Source organism: Dama dama, chromosome 20 (assembly GCF_033118175.1).
Source record: "Dama dama isolate Ldn47 chromosome 20, ASM3311817v1, whole genome shotgun sequence".
Taxonomy (NCBI): domain Eukaryota; kingdom Metazoa; phylum Chordata; class Mammalia; order Artiodactyla; family Cervidae; genus Dama; species Dama dama.
The window spans coordinates 96,936,110-96,961,520 of record NC_083700.1 but is presented as its reverse complement, the minus strand read 5'-3'; the positions used below and the strand labels follow the sequence as shown (position 1 = coordinate 96,961,520).

Here is a 25,411-nt window from a genome sequence, read left to right as displayed (position 1 = left end):
TATGTAATCATACCTACCTGTTGGTATCTGGACACTGGGTACATCAGTTTCACATCAAGTTTGGGATTGTACTGGGCAAGAGATTCATGATGATAGTGGCTAATGAGTTCCACCACAGAATTAAATGTCAGAGGATCAGAAAAGCCATATTTACCATCTCGATGATAGATCTTTATTAGCTTATTATTGCCTCCCTTCCTGTGAACAAGAAGACATAACTGTAGATTTTTTTCCCCAAAAAATTCTGTTGAAGTACTCTTTCACTTGGAGATATGAAAGCTTGATGTCACATTATAAACAAGTTTTACTATGTTAACAGACTGGAATGGGTGAAAAGGCATATATTATATGTGTAGAAGTATATGTAATATTATATTATATTTACAATTATTTCTTCTGTCTGTAAAGTATCTTGGTTACTAAAGGTCAACATACCCAACTTGCAGTATCAACAAATTTAACAAAAATAATCACTAAAAAAAACTAAAACAAAAGTAAATTGTATCTTTTGTTTTTTTCTGAACAAATTTTCTTAATGCAAATTCTGTATCAAGAAGAACAGAGACAATCTCTTCAGGATCTAAAGATATGTGGTTGTGTGTCTCTGGAGGGACACAGAAGCAAGCTCTATATGAAGAGGGTGATAACCATTTGTCACACATACACCAACACAACACTCAAGGTTTTATTGTTAATGCACAAACATAATTAAGCTCCCTGAATGATTTATAACTGAGTAATTAATCCAGCACCCTACATTACTTTGTCTTTTAGATTCGCTTATAATACTTGGAAAGACTATTTATTTAGGCTATCATAATATGTAAATGATTCAACTGTCATTCAACTGTTTTACAAAGTATAGCTTTTGAAGAGCCATTTATATGAGATGCTTGAATAGTTCAGACCACTTTTGTTTACTGAGACATATCCAATGGTCCCTTAAAAGATAATTTGTAACCAAAGCTTAAAATGGCCATGTTTTGCAAGTCCCCTAAGGTATAATCTAAAACCAGAGTAGACTGATTCATTACATCATAGCAAAATACTGCACAATTCTCACTCAACTGTTCTTACAGCAGCATGCAGATTTAATGGGGGAAAAATATGCTTCTTTATCTCTTTATGCCATGCCATTACACATGATAAATGAAGCACTGGGATTTGTAAAAGGTCAAACATAATAGGTTTGAATCTGTGGACAATTTAAATTTAATGCTTAGATGGTCAGTTTAGATGGATGAAGAACTATCCTATAAAAGGTAACATTAGAAGGACCACCTAATCATAAACAGTTTCTATAGGTGTGTATTCCCATGCATATACCCATAATAAATGCAAGTTGCTCTTCCTGCTAGAGGAAAACTAGAAGGTACTTATTCATTCAAAAAAACTTTTTGCACATCTATTACATGTCCAGACTGTATGAGGCACAGTGGACACAGTGATAAATAAGCCAGATACAGTACATGCTCTCACAGAACTTCCAGTTTAGGAGCAGGTGGAACATATCCCCATTTTTATAAAGAGGATAAAGAATTTTTCATTAAGATAGAACATAAAAATAAACAACCAGATCTATCAACTGGCAATAGGTCCTTTAGGGAAAAAAAAGCAGAGCAAAGGAAAGAGATTATTCTGGGGGTGGAAAAATGGCTACTTCATATATGTTGCACAAGGAAAACCACTCTGTTCAGGCGACATTTAGCAGAGTCCTAAATGATGCGAGCAATCTGGCACAACAGATATCTGGGGGAGAAGTTTTCCAGACAGGGAATAGCAAGTGCAAAGCCTCTGAGGTAGAAGCAAGCTTGGCATGTTCCAGGAACAGCAATGAGGTCAGCAGTGGTGGAGCTATAAAAAGCAAAAAGGAGAGTAGTAGGAGACAAAGTAAAAGGAACCTGGATCCTATAATTGCCTGTAGATCACTGTAATGGCTTTTGCTTTTGCTGACTAAGATGGGGAACACAAGAAAGTCTGAGCAGAATGATATAATCTATTTTGAGTTTTACAAGGCTCATTCTAGCTGCTAAGTTGATAAGACCATTCAAAGTGGGCAGGGGTAGAAGTAGAAAGGTCAGCTGGGAGACTTGTAAAATAATCTAGGTAAGACAAGATGGTGTCTTGGACAAGGGTAGTAGCTGTGGAGATACTGAGAAATGGTAGATTGAATATATGCTGAAGAGAGAGTTGACAGAAGGTGCTGTGGCCTAGATATAGGCATGAAAGGAAACAAAAGTAAAGAAGATCTCACGGTTTTTATCTTAAGCAGTCAGAATGGAATTGTCATTTATCAGAAAGAAGAAGGATATATATATATAAAAGGAACATGTTTAAAGAGGAAAAAAGCATTTTAACTTTAGATTTGTTAACGTTTGAAATGCCCAGTGAACATCCAAGAGCAGAGGATCCTGCAGCCTATGTAAAGAATCTCAAGTTCAGGAGCAAGTTCTGGGCCAGATGTATAAAATCAGGAGTTGTCAGCCTATAGATGTTATTTGAAGATGAACATAGTTGAATAAGAGAAAAGGTCCGAGGTCTAAGTCCTGGGGTACACCAATGTTTAGTGGTCAGGGAGATGAGGAAGGAAACCAAGATAGAGCAATTAATGAAGTATAAGGAGAATTACTGAGCAATTACAATAGAGCAATTACTGAAGTAAATAGTATCCTAAAAACCTGTTTTTTAAAAAAGCATTTTGTCAAAGAGGATATGATCAACTGGGCAAATGATCTTGGGGTTTGGCAAAGTAGAGATCACTAAGGGGTCTTGACAAAATGGTTTCAATAGAATGGTAAGGATGGAAGACCGATTGGAATGGATTAAAGAGAATGAAAGAAGAGGAAGAAGAAATGCCTACAGACAACTGTCTTGATATAAATGGAAGCAGAGAAATAGGGAAACAGTTGAAAGAGTCAAAGGAATTTTATTTATTATTCTTAAGTGAGAGATTGTAAAGCATATTTATAGACTTATGGGAATGGCTCAGTAGAGACCAAAACTTGATCCAAAAGAAAGAACAAGATAATTCCTAGGGTGATTCCTTGAGTAGGTTAGAGGGATGGGATGGGGTCTCATCCACAACAGGATCCTGGACAAGGACATGAACAGTCATCACTGGAACAGGAGAAAGGCAGAGTATTCACACTCATGTTGACGGCTGCAGCAACAGGAGCATGAAGGAATTAGATCTCTTCTAACTGCTTCCATATCCTCAGAGAAACAGGAAGCAACTTCTTTAGTTAAAAGGGAGGAATGTGGGTTGTTGATCTGAAGAGAAAAAAAGAACATGTGAAATTATCATCTAGGAAAAGTAAGAGAGCAAATGGATCGTGAAAATGTAAATTCAGCGTGGCAGTACTAAATGCCCACTTAAGATTGGCAGTCACAAGCCAACTCATTGGAAAAGACCCTGACGCTGGGAAAGACTGAAGACAAAAGGAGAAGGAGGCAGCAGAGGATGAGATGGTTAGATAGCATCACCAACTCAATGGATATGAATTTTCACAAACTCTGGGAGATAGTGGAGGACAGACGATACTGGTATGCTGCAGTTCATAGGGTGGTAAAGAGCTGGATCCCTGGAGTAGAAAATGGCAACCCACTCCAGTATTCCTGCCTAGAAAATTCCATGGACAGAGGAGCCTGGTGGACTGCAGTCCACAGGGTCACAAAGAGTTGAACATGACTGAGCACATACACCCTCATAAAGAGTTGGACAGGACTTAGTGACTGCACAACAGCCTGCATGATGTATTTTTCTCCACATTCAGCTGCCCGGGTATAGGCAAAAAACAGATGGAGAGTTGAATTTAACAAGTGTTGGAATATATCAATATTTAGATGACTACTATAAGGGAGAGAGGCACAAGTCTGGAGAACAAGGTTATTTTAATATTAGACTGTTAACTCTAAAGAGAGAAGGAAGTAAAGACATGAAGGAACTGAGGAATAGTGGGTTTTTAATTATGTCTCTCCCATGCTGTAACCTTCTTAACAGAAGAACATTGCTACTCCTCCTTATATCCTAGCACCTGGTCCAATGCTGGCATATATCAGATTCCTAAAGATTTGTTAACTATCCAGATTTTCTACTATAAATACCATTTGCTGACTTTTTTAAATGGTAACTGAATCGAAAAAGCTCTACTTCCTCTCACCTATTGTCTGCAGTCTGATCTCATGCTCTTTTCTCTTCTTTGAGGGTCACCAGTGACTTTTTACCAAATTCGGATTCTGCTCTCCCCATCTATCCCAGGCTCAGATTCTTTGCAGTGACTGAAATTTCCACACTCCCTTTCTTTCCTCTACTCCCATTCCTTCTTAATATTTCATACTTCTATGACTTCTGTGACATTATTCTTTTCTTTCAACCTCTTAATTGCTCTTTCTCTGCCTCCATCCTGCTGCTACACAGTTTATTCCCTAAGAAAATTTGCCTTCAGTCCTCCACCCTTTTTTTCCTATATAAACCCTTTCCTTAAAATTCCAATTATTCTATGTAGATATGTACCTGAATCTTTTTCTGGCCCTATATTCTCCCTTAAGCATTAAACCTAAATTTCTAACTGCACTCTATATATATTTTTACCTGGAAGTTCTGAAGCAGCTAAAAATCAACTGCTCCTGACTCTCCTATTTCTATAAATGGCACATTCATTCTAAGCCCAGCAGGCTCAAACCACAGTCACTTTTAACTCCTCCTTAACCTCATACGTTTTCTATTATCAAATCCCTTCAGCTCTCAGCTCAACATTGCCTCTTACTTTGATTCTCAACTCCTTTCCTAGAGCCACAATCTGAGGTAATAGTGTATTCAATCTTTTGATCATGTCATTGCCCTGCTTAAAACCCTTTATTATATATACATTTTTTGCACTTAGAAATAAAGTTCAAATTCCTTACCATGGCTCATTAGGCTCTTCGCATCTGGCTCTTTCCCACTTTCAACTTCATCTCCTACTTCTCTGATTCCCACTGAAAGCCAGGAACATCGGTGTCTGCATTCATTGCATTCACCAGATCTTTCCAAAATCAGTGTCTTTGCATTTTCTGTTCCCTCTCCTTGGAACACTTTTCTGGCCAGCTCTTTCTAATACTTCAGTTTTCAAAGGTCATATCCTCAGACAGGCTCTCCTCAAAACTTTGTGAAATTTCCTTTCCTCATATTCTGTTATCATATAACCTTATGTATTCCCTACATAGCCCTTCATATACTGTGAAATTACTTCATTTCTTTTTTTTTAAATCGAACTATAGCCAATTTACAATATTGTGTTAGTTTCAGTTGTACAACAAAGTGGTTTGGTCTCATTTCTTTTCTTTTTTGGCTGTGCCACACGGCTTGCAGGATCTTATTTCCCAACCCCACAGTGAAAGCATAGAGTCCTAACCACTGGACCACCAGGGAACTGTTTCATTTTTTTTTTAATGTGTTTCTTTTGTCTTCCTCTCCCTGACTATTACCAACCCCCAAATATAAACATTATAGACAAGAAACCATTTTTGGCTTGTCCAGTATTTTCTTTTCCTGGAACACTGTGGGCACTTAATAATATTAAATGATTAAAGAATAAACCTAATTCTAGAACACCATTCCCTCTCAATTCATAACAGCCATCTAACTCCTTACTAGTCTCTATCCTCTTTTATTCTTTCTATTCAAACACAGTCTAACTGTAAAACATCTCCATTGAAAAATGAAATGGTTCCCCCTGCCTCCATACAATATTAAACACAAATCCCTAAGTTTAGAATTCAAGGCCCTCTTCAACATGACCCTTTCCAACTTTCTAACCCCTACACTTTTTCTCTTCAAATGTTACTCTCTAGCCAAATGGAACTGCATCTCACAGAACAGAGCGCTACAGTTTCTCACCTCCATATCTTTGTTTCTGTTGCTACCTAATCCTGCAACCTCCTCTCCAACTTTCTGCATATCCAAACCTGTTAGGAGGTAACTATGAAATATCGAGCAAGAAAATGGTGGCTTAGATTTGGATGGTAGACAAGTGTAAAGAGATTATGGATATAGATTTGGAGGTAGAGTTGGCAGGGCTTGTTTAATGACAGATTGGATGTGAGGAAAAAAAAGATTCTGTGACTCAAGTAGCACAAAATAGTGGTAGTAATGGAGATGGTGGTTCTATTTCTGAAAAAAAAAAAAAAGGGAACACTAGAAGAGAAACAGTTTGGGTAGAGGGAGCTGCATTAGAAATCAAGAATTCTGCTTTGACTATATTAAAATTAGTATGTGCTCTAGTTATCTGAGTGGCAACTGGATATAGGCATCTGGAATTCAGAAGGTCAGAGCTAGAGATAAGGTTTATGAATTATCACTATGAAGATGTACATTAAAGCCATGGGACAGGACAAGCTCACCTTGGGAGAATGAATACAGAGAAGAGAATGAGGCCCAGTTCTGAGCCCTGGAATAATCTCAAATGAGTTAGGAAGAACATTAGGAGAGTGTGATGTCAGAACAGCCAAGACAACAAACCGTTTCTAAGAAGATGTGTCTATGACTAATGCTGCTAAGAGGTCAGAAAGGTAAGAGAGAAGTGGCCATTGGTCGAGCAGTCCGTGAACAGCAGTAGAGACGGCAGCCGGACTGAAATGGGAAAAAGTGTTGAATGAATCACTGCAGAACATGGATTATTCCTCAGCACAGCTGAAGTCCTAGCTTCATTAACTTCTTAATGTCTTTACCAGAAGCTGATATATAGTAATTACAAATTTCTAGGATAAAATATGGGATTATTTTTCCTAAAGATGCTAGGCTGGAAAGGCGGCAAAGAAACAATTAAGTCTGAGTTTGAACCTGTCCTCTGACACTTAAAAGCTAAGTGTCTTTAGGACAAGTTTCTTAACCAAGTTAAGCTTCAGCTGCTTCATCTATAAAATGAAAATATTAATGTTATTAATGATACCTACCTCATAAGGTTGTTTTGATATAGATACTGCATGTAAAATGCTTAGTACAAGGAAGTTGTTATTGTTGCCATTATTCTTTAGACAGTCCCTTTTTAAAAAACAAAACAGAACGCAAGACCTTATTGTCCTTGTTGTTGTTTAGTCGCTAAGTGGTTTCCAACTCTTTCGTGACCCCATGGACTGTAGCCTGCCAACCTCCTCTGTCCATGGGATTTCCCAGGCAAGAATACTGGAGTGGGTTGCTATTGCCTTCTCCAGGGGATCTTCCCAGTCTAGGGATCAAATCCACATCTCCTGCATTGGCAGGCAGATTCTTTAATTGTCCTTAGGCTATGTTAACTGTTAAAACTAAATGTAGAAATATCTAATACAGTTTCCCTAATCTATTTAATTATATGTCCCATCTTTGTAAATATAGAGACTGATACATCCACCTTATGAGATTCTAATATGCCCACACAGGTGGCATGAAAATTGTCTTATCCTCTACCTATCCTCATCAACCTAAATTATGTTGAGTTTTACTCTCTGAAGTCTAGATTGAGGAAATCAATAGAGTTATTGGAGGGGTGGATTCCCAGCATATCATTAATAACTTTAGGCTGTGCCCATGACTTCTACTTCACACATAAGGTCAACAGTATACATCTTACTTCATCATATTTAGGGATTTTAAGGCTTTTTGTTTTACTGCTACATAAAAATAAAAATTGTTGCCTTTTTAGCATTAATTTAAATATTTAAATGTATAGGAAAAGGATAGTTACCCAAACAACTAAAATTATGTATCTAAATTAAATAAAAACATGAAAAAAATTGTGTATAAAGATTTAAATATAATGCAGGAATCTTTGTATACCCAGAAATAAATCATGCTAGTAGAACACTAGACAAAATGCTGAAAAATACTCACCGCAAGGTCAAAGTGTAATCTCCCTGCATTTTGGTTGAGGCATCTCTGACCAAGAAGGTACCATCTGGCATGTCCCGTAATTTGTCATTTACTTCCTCCCTGAAGAAAAGAATTATAGGAAAAAAAATTTTTTTAAATCTAAGTGTTGGTTGTTTTCTTCACATATTATCACTAAGACTAATTGGGAGGTGGGGTCTAAGATTATAGAATCATGGGGGCTGTCAGAGGTCATTTAGTTTCTCCCCCAGATATGCTTTTGTCTTGATTTTCGGTGTTAAGCAATCCCAGGATAAGTATTTGATTTTTAAACTCTTCCAGGTTTCAATTGTCTGTAGGGAATACCTGTTTCCATTAAGCCTTTAGGGCTTCTTTAGGCAGGTATGAACTTGTAGAGTGTCAGAAAAAAACAGCAGCTGTTTAGAAAGAAGATTAAGTTTAAGCAACAGTGGCAGCTGGGTCAGATCAGAGTGGGGATAATTTACTCAGTTCACAACCTTTCAATAATATTCTCCAATTTGAATTTATACTGACAACAAATTCCTTCTGCAGAGATGGTTTAGGACTTTAAGGAACAACACTAGAAGACTCAAAGAAAATGGCAGGACATAAAAGAACCTTGAGTTATAGAACCACATGGTCTTAAAATATAAATTAAGTAGTATGTAAATATAATAGATCCTTTTTTTGTACATTGCTAAAATTTAAATTTTATGTTTAATATCAAAGATATTAAGTCTTCTTCAAAAAATTAAATACAGAATTACTGTATGACCCAGAAATTCCACTTCTGGGTATATGCCCAAAGAACTGAAAGCAGAATCTTTTTTTTTTTTTTTTGTGAAAGCAGAATCTTGAACATTTATACACCAATGTTCATAGCAGCATTATTCACAATAGCCAAAAGCTGGAAATAACCCAAGTATTCATCAAAGCCAAATGTCCGTAAGAATGAATAAATTAAAATGTGCTATGTATATATAATGGAATATTATTCAGCCTTAAAAATGAAATTCTGACACATGCTACAACATGTATTAACCTTGAAGACATTGTGCTAAGTGAAACAAGTCAAACACAAAGAACAAATGTTACATGATTCCACTTATATGAGGTACCTAGAAATGTCAAATTCACAGAAAGAGAAGGCAGGTGCTGGGGAAAACAGAAGGAAAAGTGAGTTAGTGTTTAATGGGTACAGAGCTTCACTTTGGGAAGATGACACTTTCAGAGATGGAGGGTGGTAATGGATGAACAATAAGGTGAATGTACTTTATGCCACTGAGCTGTACATCTTTAGATGGTTAAAATGATACGGAAAAAAAATAAATGAGTGCTACTTTGACAATGGGAAAGGACAGACAAGAGAAAGAGGACAAGCATATTGAGGAAGACAGAAGCAACCTGAAATCTGATTTGGCAAAAGTGGGTATAACTTTTAAAAAACAAGAAAATACAATGTTTGAATTTAAAAATATATATTTATCTATAAAATATAGATTTATCTTTTTTTTCTTCTACATTCAGAGTTTTCCAAAACCACATTTTACCCAAAAAGCAAATCTGTCCTAGAGTCCTGTTTCTCAAAAGGAGGTAAAGAAACATAAAAATCAACTGGGGAGGTTATAAATGCAGATTCCTAAACCCTACTCCATTGATTTTTATGTGTGCAAACACTGAGGAACCATTACCTTAGAAACGGAAACATAAGGAAAATTAAACATAGATAAATATTTTATCCCAAAACACACACGTCTATACTAAACGTGTAAGTTTCACTTATTCAAAACCCTATCCTCAATACAGTATTAAAAGTAATAACCATACCTACAATTTAAAGATTATCTTGTCTTTTTTTTGTGTGGGAAGAAAACCATCTAGAAAATTTTAAAGGTTCTCCTACACAGTTTTTAAAATGGTAATCTTTAAATGACAACTTGTGGGGCATTAAAAATATTCTTTTAAACTACTAACCTCAAGAATTATTTTTTAAACTCCATTCAACTATAATACTTAGTCTAATTACCTTGAAATATCCCCCCAGTACCATTCTGCATCCTGAAGAGAAACAGAACTGTCCTTTATTCCATTTGTAATGGCTGAAGTCATTGGCTTAGGTGGCTTTGGTGGAAGAGCTAGAAGAGAAATTTATATTGTTATTTTGTAATGTAAATTATTATTTGCTTTCTAATTTCCTCAAATACAGTTCATTAACCAATGTACATTAAGATCCCGGATAATTATAAATCAAAATAAGGATTATTTTTATGTTACATGTTAAACATTAGCCAATGAAAGAATCCTTCTAGAACTCTACCAATAAGTGCCTGAAAAAATGAAATATTCAAGCTATCTGCATTTTTTTCCTTCTTATAAAACACTAACTTTTTGTTGGATGCCTTTCTTCTAGACCAGGGTGGGTAATAGAGAACATCTGTGCCACCCTTCTTTCAAGGTGGCATTGTGAATGAGTGGCACTCCTTTCTTCTGTGCCATCGATTGAACCCATGCTCCCTGCAGTGGAAACATGGAATCTTAACGACTGGACTGCCAGGGGAGTCCCCTCAAAATCTGTATCATTAATGCTTCCAGGTACCCATTATCAGTGCATCAGAGTGAGATGAAGCCTGTCACCCTTGCCTTAGGTAGAGGAGTGAATGAACTGCATGAGCAGACATTACCGAAATGGCTCTGAAAGCAGTGAGCTGGTTCAGCTCAGTTTCCTGGTCCCCAAAAATATGTATTAAAAATCTACCATATGCAAGAATGTGTTAAATAGTGGGGATACAAACGTAAGGAGGCCATGCACCTGGCCTTGAAGAGCTCACAGCGTTGTGAAGATGTTCACTGTAACAGATGTAATTAAGACTCTCCATCTGGAGGATACCCACCTTTGTCAGGCACAATGGGGCTCCTTGGCCCTCTTGTTTCTTCAGTCCTGGCCAATCTGTCCCCTATTTTATGATTTACCAATAATCGTCATGAACCATCTCATCTCTAAATTTGAACATTACATCCTATGGCTTTTGTATTTCACAGTTTGCTCTTTCTCACTACTTTCCACAGTGTTCTCTGTACTTCATTTTTCAGTGTTTTATTTAAAAACACTGGCTAGGCACCACAGCCTATGCAGCTGAGGGCTCAGCAGCTTGGTCAACAGGAAAAGGAGTAGCAAGGCCAGGGAAGCAGGTATTTAGCAAGCTATTCGAGTGTGTCTTTATGCCTATGTCTTTAACATAAAAATAAATAAATCAACAGTGTGTGAACCGTGAACTTCCAGATGTTCAAGTTGGATCTAGAAAAGACAGAGGAACCAGAGATCAAATTGCCAACATCCACTGGATCATTGAAAAAGACAGACAGTTCCAGAAAAACATCTACTTCTGCTTTGTTGACCATGCCAAAGCCTTTGGCTGTGTGGTTCACAATAACCTGTGGAAAATTCTTCAAGAGACGGGAATACCAGACCACCTGACCTGCCTCTTGATAAACCTATATGCAGGTCAGGAAGGAACAGTTAGAACTGGACATGGAACAACACACTGGTTCCAAATAGGAAAAGGAGTACGTCAAGGCTGTTTATCGTCACCCTGCTTATTTAAATTATATGCAGAGTACATCATGAGAAACGCTGGGCTGGAGGAAGCACAAGCTGGAATCAAGACTGCTGGGAGAAATACCAGTAACCTCAGATATGCAGATGACACCACCCTTATGGCAGAAAGCGAAGAAGAACTAAAGAGCCTCTTGATGAAAGTGAAAGAGGAGAGTGAAAAAGTTGGCTTAAAACTCAACATTCAGAAAACTAAGATCACGGCATCTGGTCCCATCACTTCATGGCAAATAGATGGGAAAACAGTGGAAACAGTGACAGACTTTATTTTGGGGGGCTCCAAAATCACTGCAGATGGTGACTGCAGCCATGAAATTAAAAGACACTTGCTCCTTGGAAGAAAAGTTATGACCAACCTAGACAGCATATTAAAAAGCAGAGACATTACTTTGTCAACAAAGGTCCGTCTAGTCAAAGCTATAGTTTTTCCAGTAGTCACATATGGATGTGAGAGTTGGACTATAAAGATATCTGAGCACCGAAGAACTGATGCTTTTTAACTATGGTGCTGGAGAAGACTCTAGAGAGTCCCTTGGACTGCAAGGAGATCCAACCAGTCCATCCTAAAGGAAATCAGTCCTGGGTGTTCACTGGAAGGACTGATGCTGAAGCAGAAACTTCAATCCTTTGGCCACCTGATGTGAAGAACTGACTCATTTGAAAAGACCCTGATGCTGGGAAAGATTGAGGGCAGGAGGAGAAGGGGACGACAGAGGATGAGATGGTTGGATGGCATCACCGATTCAATGGACATGAATTTGAGTAAATTCTGGGAGTTGGCGATGGACAGGGAGGCCTGGCGTGCTGCAGTCCATGGGGTCACAAAGAGTCGGACACGACTGAGTGACTGAACTGAACTGTACATGAGACACTAGTCCTGACTGAAAGTCAGTTGATTTTGCCTTTGTGATAATTATCAAGGGTATGTTTCATTCACATAAGAGTACTTATTTTTCAATTTCTGGTGTTACCACTATGTAAAACACACACCAATTGACACAGGCTGACTTCTGCACTTGATACACTATTTTATCCTTTCCCTACAGGATACAGAGTAAGTATAAACGATGGTCAATTTTGATTTGCAAGTGATGCTGAAATAACTTTGGTAGGGCTGGATGGTATTTTGTCGAATGGATGTCACAGTTTTTTACTAGTAAAGAAAAGGAAAAGGTATTTTGCACTATGGTGCCATTTTCTCTAAAAAAAAAAAAAAAATAGCAGCTCTTTAGGTATCTCCACAATGTTTTCATATTTAGTGGTCATACTAGGAAAAATGATAATCTACTGATTATGAGTAGTTATGTTTTGTTATGACTGACACTTTCTTTGGGAAAAACATTGTATTGAGTCTTTGATTTCAGGTGTGGCTGAAGATGTAAACATATCACATGATTCATTTAAATACAATGATGCCTCTGAAGCACTCAAACAGCATTTGTTCTGTGTTTACAACTAGAACTACAGAAGAAAATCTCTTTAAGTAAAATAGTTCTAAATTAGAAAAAAATAAAATACTAACTTTGAATTCTAACAGATGTACAAAAAACTTCTCTCTCAAAAGACAACATGAAGCCCCTTCACAAACAATTCAGTCCAAAAGCCATTAAGAAGGGGACTGGTCATGATAGCCAAGAGCTGGTGTCAGAGCCCAAAGCAGGTGAGGGAGGACTATGTCCTTGTACGAGGGCAGCAGCACAGCAAGGATATCAGAGGTCCGGCGGGGTGAGGAGGTAATCCTCACAAGGGCAGAGTGGCATAGTGTTGATGCTGAGTGACGGGCAATGGTTGGGACCTGGAGGCATAGAGTGTTGGAGACCAAGCCAATTAAGGTCACAGACCTAGGAGGCAGGCATACCAACACAGTGGGCCAAAGCCAGATTAGGATGAAAGAGTTTCTAATTGGGTAGGGGAAGAGAGGTAGCAGGGGGAATGCAGCAATAGCTATGCAAGACTGGGTAAATACAGAGAAATGGGCCAAATATTAGTAAGCAAAACTACTAAAGATAATAGTCTAAAAAGGAAGTTACAAGTATAGAAAGGCAGAAAAAAAGAATGAACCCTCTGGTTTGGACTGCAATTTCAGCTACTGATGTGAACTCATGGAATTCAATAGACAGAGAGATGCATGTAAACGTCTATACTTACAGAAAATACAACTATTTCCTAGCTCTGTCCCCTAAGAGGTCCTGGGACCGGCGAAGTCCTAATATGCACACCTAACACCCAGCTCTTGGGTTCTAATGCCATTCTCTACTAAAAGGAACCAGGGCTCTGTGGAGAAACAGCTGGGGTGGGGTAAACCCAGTACCAAATGAACCTGGAACATCATGTTGTAACAAAAAGTAACCAAATATTCAAAGAATGAGGGGCCATGACAAAACAACAAAGTAGCCAGCTTGAAGGGGCTCCTACTACCCAATCTGGAATGATTGGAGCATCAATACAAATAACAGTAGTAAGGGAATATAAACCAGTAAACAAAACAGGAATCCATGTGTCCACACAGATGTAAACAAATAAATGAAAAAGCATAAAGATTAACACAGAAGCCTTATATAATTTTGAAGGCCTTCCCACAAATGCTTATTAATCAGGAAAGTAAAAAGATTAATATATATCCAACCTGGGCTGGTTATCTGTTTCACCCTTGATAGTATACTTGTCTCAATGCTATTCTCTCAGAACATCCCACCCTCGCCTTCTCCCACAGAGTCCCAAAGCCCAGGTTGGATGCATGAGACAAGTGCTCAGGGCTGGTGCACTGGGAAGACCCAGAGGGATCGGATGGGGAGGGAGGTGGGAGAGGGGATTGGGGTGGGGAATACATGTAAATCCATGGCTGATTCATGTCAATGTATGGCAAAAACCACTACAATATTGTAAAGTAATTAGCCTTCAACCAATAAAAATAAATGAAAAAAAAAAGATTAATATAATAGTGGGAAACAAACCTTATTCAAGCAATCAAGGTAACTACCAACAGTAATGGTGAGATCATGCTACCAACAGGATGCACCAAGGACACAACAAATACACACAAACTGAATCGAGTCCTAAGGAAACATCAGACGAACCAACCACACTTGAAAGATATTCTACAAAATAACTGGCTTGGAATCTTCAAAAGCATCAAGGTCGTGAAACTCAAGAAAGACTGAGGGACTGTTCCAGATTGGGAAAAACCAGAGAATCATGCCAATTAAATACAATGTGTGAGTCTGGACTGAATCTTTTTGTTATAAAGGACATTACTGGGACAATGGAAAAACCTGAATGGAATCTGAGGATGAGACGGTAATAATGCAGCATTGTTCATTTTCTGATTTTGATAGCTGTATTGTGGTTATGTTGGAGAAAGTTCTTATTTGTGGGAAATACAAACATGGACATCATAGACTATCATGTCAGTAACCTACTCTGAATGGTTTTAGAAAGCAAATTATTTCTACTGTACATTCAACTTTTCTGTAAGTTTTAGATTGCTCAAAAATGTTTTTTAATGAACAAAAAAGTTAAAGATAATATTGTGGGGAAAGGGAAACAACATGAATGTAAGAATGCAGTTGGTCCCCTTTCTCATACCATATTCAAATATTAACTCAAAATGGATCAAAGACCTAAATGTTAAGAGCCAAAACTACAAAACTTTTAGAAGAAAATAAGCTTAAGTATTCATGACCTTGGATTAGACAACAGTTTCTTAGATATGACACCAAAAGCACAAACAAGAAAAAATAAAGAAAACTGAATTTCATCAAAATTTAAAATTCTGTGCTTCAAAGGTCACCATCGAGAAAGTGAAGACAACCCACAGAATGGGAGAAAGTTTTCACAAATGATATATCTGATAAAAATTGTATCTAGAACACATAAAGAACCCTTGCAACTTAATAACAAAAAATGACTAAAATTAAACATGGGCAAAGCATCTGAACAGACATCTCTCCAAAGAAGATATACAAATGGCCCACAAGCACATGAAAAGATATTCAACAGTATTAGCCACCAGGGAAATGAAAATGAAACCAATGAAATACCACCTCATACCTACTTGGATGATTATAATCAAAGAAACAAATAACAACAAATGTTGGTGAGGATGTAGAGAAATTGGAACTCTCAATACACTGCTGATGGAATGTAAAATGCTTCAACTGGCTGGAAAACAGTCTAGCAGGTCCTGAAAAGGTTAAATGAAGAGTCACCACATAACCCAGCAATTTCAATCCTAGCTATATATTTTAAAAGAAAGAAAACATAAAACCATACAAAAAACTGTATATAGATGTTCACAGCTGTATTATTTACAGTAGCCAAAAACTGGAAACAACCCAAATATCCATCAAAGGTGAATGAATATATAAAATGTAGTGTGTGTGTATGTGTGTATACATATACATACAAGTAAATATTATTAGGCAGTAAGAAGGAATAAAAACATGTTGTAACGTGGATGAACCATGAAAACGTTAGACTAAATGGAACAAAAAGCAATCATGAAAGCCATATATTGTATAATTCCATTGTCCAGAACAAGAAAATATACAGTGACAAAGTACATGGTTGTGTAGTCTTGGACTAAAGCGGGAAAGGGGATGACAGCTAATGTATGCACGTTTCTTTGAGGAGTAATGAAAATGTTCCAATTGCTTGCAGTGATGGCTGCACAACTCTGTGAATATACTAAACACTACTGAATTATATACTTTTTAAGAGGATGAACTGAATGGTATGTGAATCACATTTCAAAAAAGCTGTTATTTAAAAAAACAAACATCAGACTTCTAAAATGACTAGGTGGGGAGAACTTGCTATAATCCATTCTTTTTTCTAAGTAGCTACTTATTTATACCTATCTTCTTTGAAAGGGGTGTGGCATATAAAAGTAGATACAGTTGGAAATATAATTTTACAGAATTTAAAATTCTTCTACTTATAAGGATTAATAGTTTAAACCTGTGCTATACAAAAGCACTGCACTATTACTATGAAAGGTACAAAGACAAGACACTCAAAAGAAATCTAGAGGCAATGACACTTAGAAACACATGACCATAATTCTCAGCAGAACAAGGTGAATACTGTAATAAAAGGAAAAGTAAGGTGCAATGGAAACCCAGTAAAAGCAACTGAAACCAGCAAAAAGAACAACTGAGTCTCTCCTGGGAAAAGTTCAAACACTGGGCTTGTCAAACCAAGTCCTCACTGAACTGAATGCCGTGACCAGCAGGGCCCAACAAGAACCAGTTTGGCCCAACAAGAACCAAATCACCGAAAGGAACCACAAAGACTTGCTGCTGTCTGTATTCCTTCTCTGGGGGAGCTCTATACAGAACTGACTTGACCAGAAGCACAGGGAAGCACCTACTTATAGATAATGAAAGTTCTGTGATAGTTCCACTACCAACAAACAGATAATGACCACGTCACATCTATTACAGATGGCTGCCCACAGCCTCCTTGAATCTTTTTCTCATCTGCAGAAATATAAGTAGAATGAAAAGATTACAAAGCTGTTTCTACATAAAGTTGCTAAAAGAACACAATAAGAAGGAATGAAATGCTGGATATTTTTACAATCTATCATCATTCCATACATATATAACAAGTATTTATTGAATACCTCCTATGTTCTAAGAGCTGGGAATATGGCAATGAACTAGATAGACACAGTCTTTATACTTATGGACTTTGTAATCCAAAAGGATAAACTTCAAGATAATTCATTACTACACCATCTTCTCACTGCTGATCATTCCATTATGTCCTCTGGAGCATCCTCCTGGATTATTCTCCCCATATTCTAATTAAATAAACTATTCTGTAACTTGAATGTCTTCCCAGAAAGTGTTTTTTCCCAATTCTTAGCCATCTCCGAAGTTTTGTAGTCCCTAAAGACACTTCTAACCTTGCAGCTCACTCTTGTGGAAGGTTGCTCATTTTCCCACATCTTGTATACTCAAGGCCTCTGTTCTTTAGTGCTCAGTTTTCCCAGAAAGCCCTCTCTTCCTTCATCCATACAACTGACTTTTCCTTCACCTTCTTTTAATCTATACTCTCATCTACTCCCATAGCTTCTATAAATAATACCTATATGCTGATCCCAAAACAGTATTTCTAGCTATAGCATCTTTTCTAAATTTCTGATTATCCGACAGAAGACACCTAACATGTGTCAAGCACTGTAGCAGGCACAGTGAATCAGAACAGTACTTTTCACACTTTAATGTGCTTATAAATCACCCAGGGATGCTGTAAAATATAGAACACTGATTGCTAGGTATGGGTTGGAGCCTGGAATTCTGCATTTCTAGCAAGTTCCCAGGTAATGCCAATGCTGCTAGTCCAAGCTTTTCAGTAACAAGGAGCTTACAGATTCTCTTTGAAAGGTTTTTATGGAGCTAAAAAAAAAAAAAAAAATTAGCCAAGTATAGAACAGTAGATAAAACACAGTAGATTAAATACATGTGATTCTTCAGTCCCTCTATTAATCATTTCAAATTGGCAATAAAATATATATTTAAAGGTATAAGCACTCAATAGCAAAAGTGATCAGAGGAAACAACATCAGATGATAGCAACAAAACTTTTAACACATGAAGAGCAACCAAATGAATTTGACTTGGTAGATTGCAAAAAACTGAAACCTAAGCCTGAAAAGAGAAAATCCAGTAAAAAAGGAATCACACCACTGTACTCTATAAAGACCAGGACTTGGAGGCACACTGTATCTCTAAAGGGAAAATTGAGGGAAGGGGCCAAAAATAGGAGAACTGACTGAAAAGTGTACACAAAGAGCAGCTAGATCCCCAGTTTTCCTCCCCAGCCCCCATGCAATCAGACAACTACCTCTCCCTCCTCCTACACAAAGGCTACCTGTCACTCATCAGTTCACAGAAACAGTTATAGAGGCTCTGGACTCAGGGAACACCAAGTGCAACTGGGTCAAGAGATAAGTCCTTTACTGAAAACAGCAAAGTTAAAAAAAAGTCTCCTAAGTAGGCAGATTTCCCAAATCCCTTCCCCACCTCAGTTCTCTAAAATATTAGCCACAAAGCTTCTACCCCAAGGTATGAGTCAGGGAGATTTTTCACTGGAGAAACTGATAAGACCTCAGCTGTGAAGCCCATGCTAGAGCCTCATGCTCCAGAACAAGAGAAGCCACCACAATAAGAGAACAGCCACAACTATTCTCACCAAAACTAGAGAAGAGCCCCCACGCAGCAAGATCCAGTGCAGCCAAAAATAAATATAGATAAAACAAAATTTTAAAAATAAATAAGTAAAATAGGATGCTCTTTAAAAAAAAAGATATCCATCATCTTAACACCTTTCAGTGAAGGCCTCCAGTTACTATGTCCTTCCTACTTACATGGAGCTTCAATACAGCTATTCAGTATCTTATTCTTAAATAAGAACCCTTTAGGGACTTCCCTGGCAGACCAGTGGTTAAGACTCTACACTTCCACTGCACAAGTTCAATCCCTGGTAGTGGAACTAAGATCCCACATGCCACATGGCACAACCCCCCAAAAAAAGAGAGAGCGAGAGAGAGAGCAAACTCTTTAAAAATCTAACATGCTATACAAGGACAAATCTTGAAGACACAACTTCATGAAGATATGAAGAACCCTGAAGAAATAAGCCAGTCACAAAAGCACAAACCATTGTATGATTCCTCTTATATGTGGTGCCTTGAGTAGTCATATTCATAGAGACAGAAAGTAGAATACTGCTTGCCTAGGCTGATAGGGCGGAGAAGGCAATGGCACCCCACTCCGGTACTCCTGCCTGGAAAATCCCATGGACGGAGGAGCCTGGTGGGCTGCGGTCCATGGGGTCGCTAAGAGTCGGACACGACTGAGCAACTTCTCTTTCACTTTTCACTTTCACACACTGGAGAAGGAGATGACAACCCACTCCAGTGTTCTTGCCTAGAGAATCCCAGGGACGGGGGAGCCTGGTGGGCTGCCATCTATGGGATCACACAGAGTCGGACACGACTGAAATGACTTAGCAGCAGCAGCAGCAGGCTGACAGGGAGGGGGAATGGGGAGTCAGTGTTCAATGGGTACAAAATTTCACTCAGGTAAGATGAAAAAGTGCTGGAGATGGATGACAGTGATGGCTGCACAACAATGTCAATGTACTTAATGCCACAGAACTGCACACTTAAACACTGTTAAAATAATAAATTTTACATTATGCATATTTACCTCAGGGTTTTTTTTAAAAAAAGTAAAAAACCATGAGACATATAAGGAAAGTCACCAACATTAAAGAAGACCATAAATAAATAAACAAACAAAAGGAACTTAAATGTAAACCAAAAATTCAAGAAGAAAATTTCTACAGACCAAAAAAGTATATCAGAAATACAAAAGGAAATACTGCATCTATGAAATACAAACAAGATCTATAACAAAGCAACATTAAAGAACAAGAGCCCTGATATACTAAAATTATAAGAGTTTTTTAAAAAAACTTTAATTGACAAGCTAGCAAATAAAGTTAAGAAAATGTCCCAAGAAGCAGAACAGAAAGAGAAAGTAATGAAAAATAGGAGAAAAGGCAAGAGAATTAGAGAATAAACTAAAGACCCAAAACGGAATTAAAAGTTCCAAAAAACAGAAACATTTAAAATAAGTAAGAAAAAAATATTCTTAGAAATGAAGGACATACATTTCCAAACAGAAAGTGCCAAGAATGCCAAAAAATGAATGAAAAAGATCCACATCAAGGTACAACTCGGTGAATTTCACTTAAGCAATAAAGAGAAGATCTTAAAAAAAAAAAAGAGAGAAGATCTTAAAATCTATCATAGCAGGGTGGGGTGGGGGTAGGGGGAAGGCAGATCACAAGGAACTAAGGCCTGGAATGTCTTTGGATTCCTCAACAGCAATATTGCAAATTAACAATACTGGAGGGAAAATCTTCAAGTTCTAAAGGAAAATGGTTTTTCAACCAAGAATTATATATCCTGCCAAATTATCAATTACACATGAGGGTAGAATTGTCATTTTCAGACATACAAAGTCTCAGGAAACTTCTCTTAGCACCTTTCTTAAGAAGCTCCTTTACAATGTCCTCTACCAAAATGAAGAAATAAACCTAGAAGAAAATGGTATAGGATTCAGGAAAATGGACACCAACACATGAGAGAAGCAAAAGTAATCAATCACTAAGATAACAAGAGTATCAGGATGATAGCTGAAAACAATAACTGGGATTCTAGCAAGAGAACAATGGGGGACTAAGGAGGCGTGTTGAAGGAAAAAATTAAAGTAACAGATTATTCCATGTTTAACCCCACTGTGATGAGTTTTATAGTTCTGTCATGGAATATGAGAATAACACTGTCATAAGCACATAAAAAGAATCCAGCAAATGTTTAAAAACTAAGGCAATAATTAATTCCAAAAAACATAAAATATAATCATAACATACAAATGACTTGAACACTACTTAGTGTTCAAGTTCATAGTCATAATAGTGTAAACACTAAAAGATAATTTAAGAAACAATTATAACTGTGATATAACTATACTGGAAAATGGGTAAAGGGAAAATGTGTGTATGGCGTTTGTTGTTCAGTCGCTCAGTCATGTCAGACTCTTTGCAACCCCATGGACTGCAGCATACCAGCTTTCCCTGTCCCTCAGCGTCTCCCAGAGTTTGCTCAAGTTCATGTCCATTACATTGGTGATGCCATACAACCATCTCATCCTCTGTCACCCTCTTTCTCCTTCTGCCTTCAATCTTTCCCAGCATCAGTGTCTTTTCCAATGAGTCAGCTGTACGCATCAGGCGGCCAAAGTGTTGGAGCTTCAGCTTCAGCTACTATATTTTATCAACTATGCATTCAAAATAATTTACATCTACTTTATTTATACAGCAGAAATACTTTGTGCTACTGCACATCTCTTTCAAACTCTGCATTCAGCATATCACACTGGTAGCCTGAAATCAGCCCCAGGAGTATCTATTCTTCTAGAATCAACAAATACTATAAATCAGAGCTTGATTTACTGTTGTACTGATTGTCTACCAGGGGTCAGTACATTATGGCCCTTTGCATATTTTTGTACAGTGCAAAGAATGGATTTTTATATATTTTTAATAGTTGGGAACACACACACACACAAAACAACCAGGCAACAGAGACCATAAGTGGCCTACAATGCCTAAGGGCTTCTTCAATGGCTCAGTGGGTAAAGAATCCACCTGCAAGGCAGGAGACACAGTAGCCACGGGTTCAATCCCTGGGTCAGAAAAATCCCTTGGAGTAACCCACTCCAGTATTCTTGCCTGCAGAATCCCATGAACAGAGGAGCCTGGCAGGTTACAGTCCAAAGGGTCTCAAAGAATTAAACATGACTGAGCAACTAAGCATACACAATACCTAAAGCATTTACTACCTGGCTCTGAAAAAGTATGCCCATCCCTGATCTAGACTTAAGAAAGTGATCAAAAAATGTTATTTCAGTGTAATAATCTTAACTCCATGGGTTGCATCTTCAGTGTAACAAGAAATCAGATATTCAAAAACAAATGTACCTTCCTCACCATACCTGCTCCTCCTACCTACTCTATGCATTTGTCAAAACTCAGAACTGTACACCAAAAAAAAGTAAATTTTACTATATGTAAACTTTAAAAAATTTTCCTTAAATCATAGAACTTTTTAAATGAAGATGCCTTGGTCCAACTCCCTAGAGATTCTGAATCTGTTGATCCAGAATGAGACCTGGGTATCTGTGTTTTTTAAACACAACTGGCAATTCTGATTAAAGAACCAAAAAAAAAACAGAAACAAACTAGGAAGAGAACCCCAGTCCTAATCTCATAAATGCACTGACTTCTATCTCTACAGTTTTCTTACTTGTAAAGTCCAGTTCTCCCCCTGTTCTTCCACTTCTATGAGATTTCCAATTCCTTGAACTCATTACTTTTGATACAATGCTGGTATTCACTCCCTCTTGGTCTCAACAAATACTCTCATCTCTTTTATTCCTCCTATTCTCCTAAATGCACCTGCCTGGCAAGACCCCTATCACAGCTCAATCCACTTTCGTGCTTTTTCTGCTCTCTCCTTAGGCTGCAAGACAGGGAAAATGGTGACACATTTTCAATTTGGTTTTACTAGTAATGATCTCCAATCACACACAGAACCCCTCAATGCAATCCAAAAGACTTTCCCTAGATTTGCCTCTTTCTCACTCTTCACTATGGGTATTTTAAACCTCCACCTTCCTCAAACATCATATTCCACCTCTCTTCACTCATCTTTTGGTAGACCTATATAACAGAAACAATCAACATATACTATAAATATATGTTATATATTAACATATATGTTGTATATTGTATATTACAATATAATATGTTGTATATTAAAAATATACTATATAATGGAAAAAATAAACATTGTGAACTGAGCTACTTCAGTTTCCTGCCATTTACCTATAAATATATATGCATCTATACCCATTCTTTATCTAAATTAGTCCTTCTACCTAATACTCCAGATCTCATCTCCTTTTACCACCAGAGGGACAACAGTTCTCCATCACCCTATTCCTACTCTCTAGTCTCTCATGCTTTAGTGGCTCCTTTCCTACAAGCTCATAAATACACCCAAATCTCTCAGCTACAGGCCTCCTGACACAAGTGGTTCTTCTGAGGTTATAAACTCTTTTGAAAAGCTGATGAAACCTTTAAGACTTCTGTCCAGAAGAAAATAACACACATATGCAGTGTACATATAATATTGATGGAGGGGGATCCATAAATCCCAGATTAAGGATTCATATCCTACAACTTCTCTTTCTACCCAACTTTTATCAAAGAGCTGCATAGTACCTGTGTCTCCATTTAAATTTCCTCTTGAATCGCAATCCTGCCTCCCAACCTCCCAACTCCACTGAAACATTTTTGCCCAAGGCAGTGACCCAATTGCTAAATGTGATAGACAGTTTTCATTCCTTATCTGCAGCATCTGATACTGCTAATAATTCCCTCCTCTTTGAAATACCCTCTTTACTCAGCATCAGAGACCCTATACCTTTGCATGCTTTTTCTACCTCTCTGGTCATTCTTTCTAAACCTGTTACTGGCTCCTTTGCCCAGGCTAGCTGCCTCATCCATCCCACCACTCTAGACCAAGACATCACAAACTGGCGATCCACAAGGCTGACTTTAGTGGTCAGAACTGTATTGTTTGACCTTACAATTAGTATTTCCCTCCCAACTCTACTCCCAGAGTGTTCTGATTTCCCAACACTTAAAAGTTAGGGAATTCTGCATCAAAATCTGAGCCACAGTCAGTTCCCGGTCTTGTTTTGCTGAATGTATAGAGCTTCTCCATCCCTGGCTGAAAGAATATAATCAATCTGACTTCAGTATTGAATATCTGGTGATGCAAAGAAATAGAGGAAAATAATAGAATGGGAAAGACTAGAGATCTCTTCAAGAAAATTAGAAATACCAAGGGAACATTTCATGCAAAGATGGGCTCAAGAAAGGGCAGAAATGGTATGGACCTAATAGAAGAAGATATTAAGAAGAGGTGGCTAGAATACACAGAAGAACTATACAAAAACGATCTTCACGACCCAGATAACCACAATGCTGTGATCACTGGACTAGAGCCAGACTGGAATGTGAAGTCAAGTGGGCCTTAAGAAGCATCACTACAAACAAAGCTAGTGGATGTGATGAAATGCCAGCTGAGCTATTTCAAATCCTGAAAGATGATGCTGTGAAAGCACTGCACTCAATATGTCAGCAAATTTGGAAAACTCAGCAGTGGCCACAGGCCTGGAAAAGGTCAGTTTTCATTCCAATCCCAAAGACAGGCAATGCCAAAGAATGTTCACACTACCACATAACTGCACTCATCTCACATGCTAGCAAGGTAATGTTCAAAATTCTCCAAGGCAGGCTTCAACAGTACATGAACCATGAACTTCCAGATGTTCAAGCTGGATTTAGAAAAGGCAGAGGAACCAGAGATTAAATTGCCGACATCCACTGGTTCACAGCAAAAACAAGAGAATTCCAGAAAAACATCTACTTCTGCTTTATTGACTGTGCCAAAGCCTTTGACTGTGTGGATCACAACAAACTGTGGAAAATTCTTCAAGAGATGAGAATACCAGACCACCTGACCTGCCTCCTGAGAAATCTGTATGCAGGTCAAGAAGCAACAGTTAGAACCAGACATGGAACAACGAATTGGGAAAGGAGTACATCAAGGCTGTATATTGTCACCCTGCTTATTTAACTTCTATGCAGAGTACATCATGAGAAACGCTGGGCTGGAGGAAGCACAAGCTGGAATCAAGATTGCCGGGAGAAATATCAATAACCTCAGATACACAGATGACACCACCCTTATGACAGAAAGCGAAGAAGAACTAAAGAGCCTCTTGATGAAAGTGAAAGAGGAGAGTGAAAAAGTTGGCTTAAAACTCAACATTTAGAAAACTAAGATCACGGTATCTGGTCCCATCACTTCATGGGAAATAGATGGAGAAACAGCGGAAACAGTGACAGACTATTTTTTTGGGCTCCAAAATCACTGCAGATGGTGACTGCAGCCATGAAATTAGAAGACACTTGCTCCTTGGAAGAAAAGTTATGACCAACCTAGACAGCATATTAAAAAGCAGAGACATTACTTTGCCAACAAAGGTCCATCTAGTCAAAGCTATAGTTTTTCCAGTAGTCATGGATGGATGTGAGAGTTGGATTATAAAGAAAGCTGAGTACCAAAGAATTGATGCTTTTGAACTGTGGTGTTGGAGAAGACTCCTGAGGGTCCCTTGGACGGCAAGGCAATCAAACCAGTCAATCCTAGAGGAAATCAGTCCTGAATATTCATCGAAAGGACTGATGCTGAAGCTGAAGCTCCAATTCACTGGACACCCGACACAAAGAACTGACTCATC

At 37.9% G+C, this 25,411-nt stretch overlaps 1 protein-coding gene across 4 annotated transcripts in view; it reads right to left on the bottom strand.

The window, feature by feature from the left end:
- PIK3R3 (phosphoinositide-3-kinase regulatory subunit 3) overlaps positions 1 to 25,411 on the bottom strand; it is a 96,604-nt gene that overhangs the window by 30,273 nt on the left and 40,920 nt on the right. For 3 of the 4 annotated variants that reach the window (XM_061122017.1, XM_061122019.1, XM_061122021.1), the window contains 3 exons: positions 9,870 to 9,978; positions 7,847 to 7,945; positions 18 to 198 (listed from right to left, as the gene is read on the bottom strand). In XM_061122017.1, coding sequence (XP_060978000.1) covers positions 18 to 198; positions 7,847 to 7,945; positions 9,870 to 9,978 — 389 coding nt within the window. Of the gene's footprint in view, positions 1 to 17; positions 199 to 7,846; positions 7,946 to 9,869; positions 9,979 to 10,734; positions 10,798 to 25,411 lie in introns of all 4 variants that reach the window. The other variant, XM_061122018.1, reaches the window with a different exon arrangement.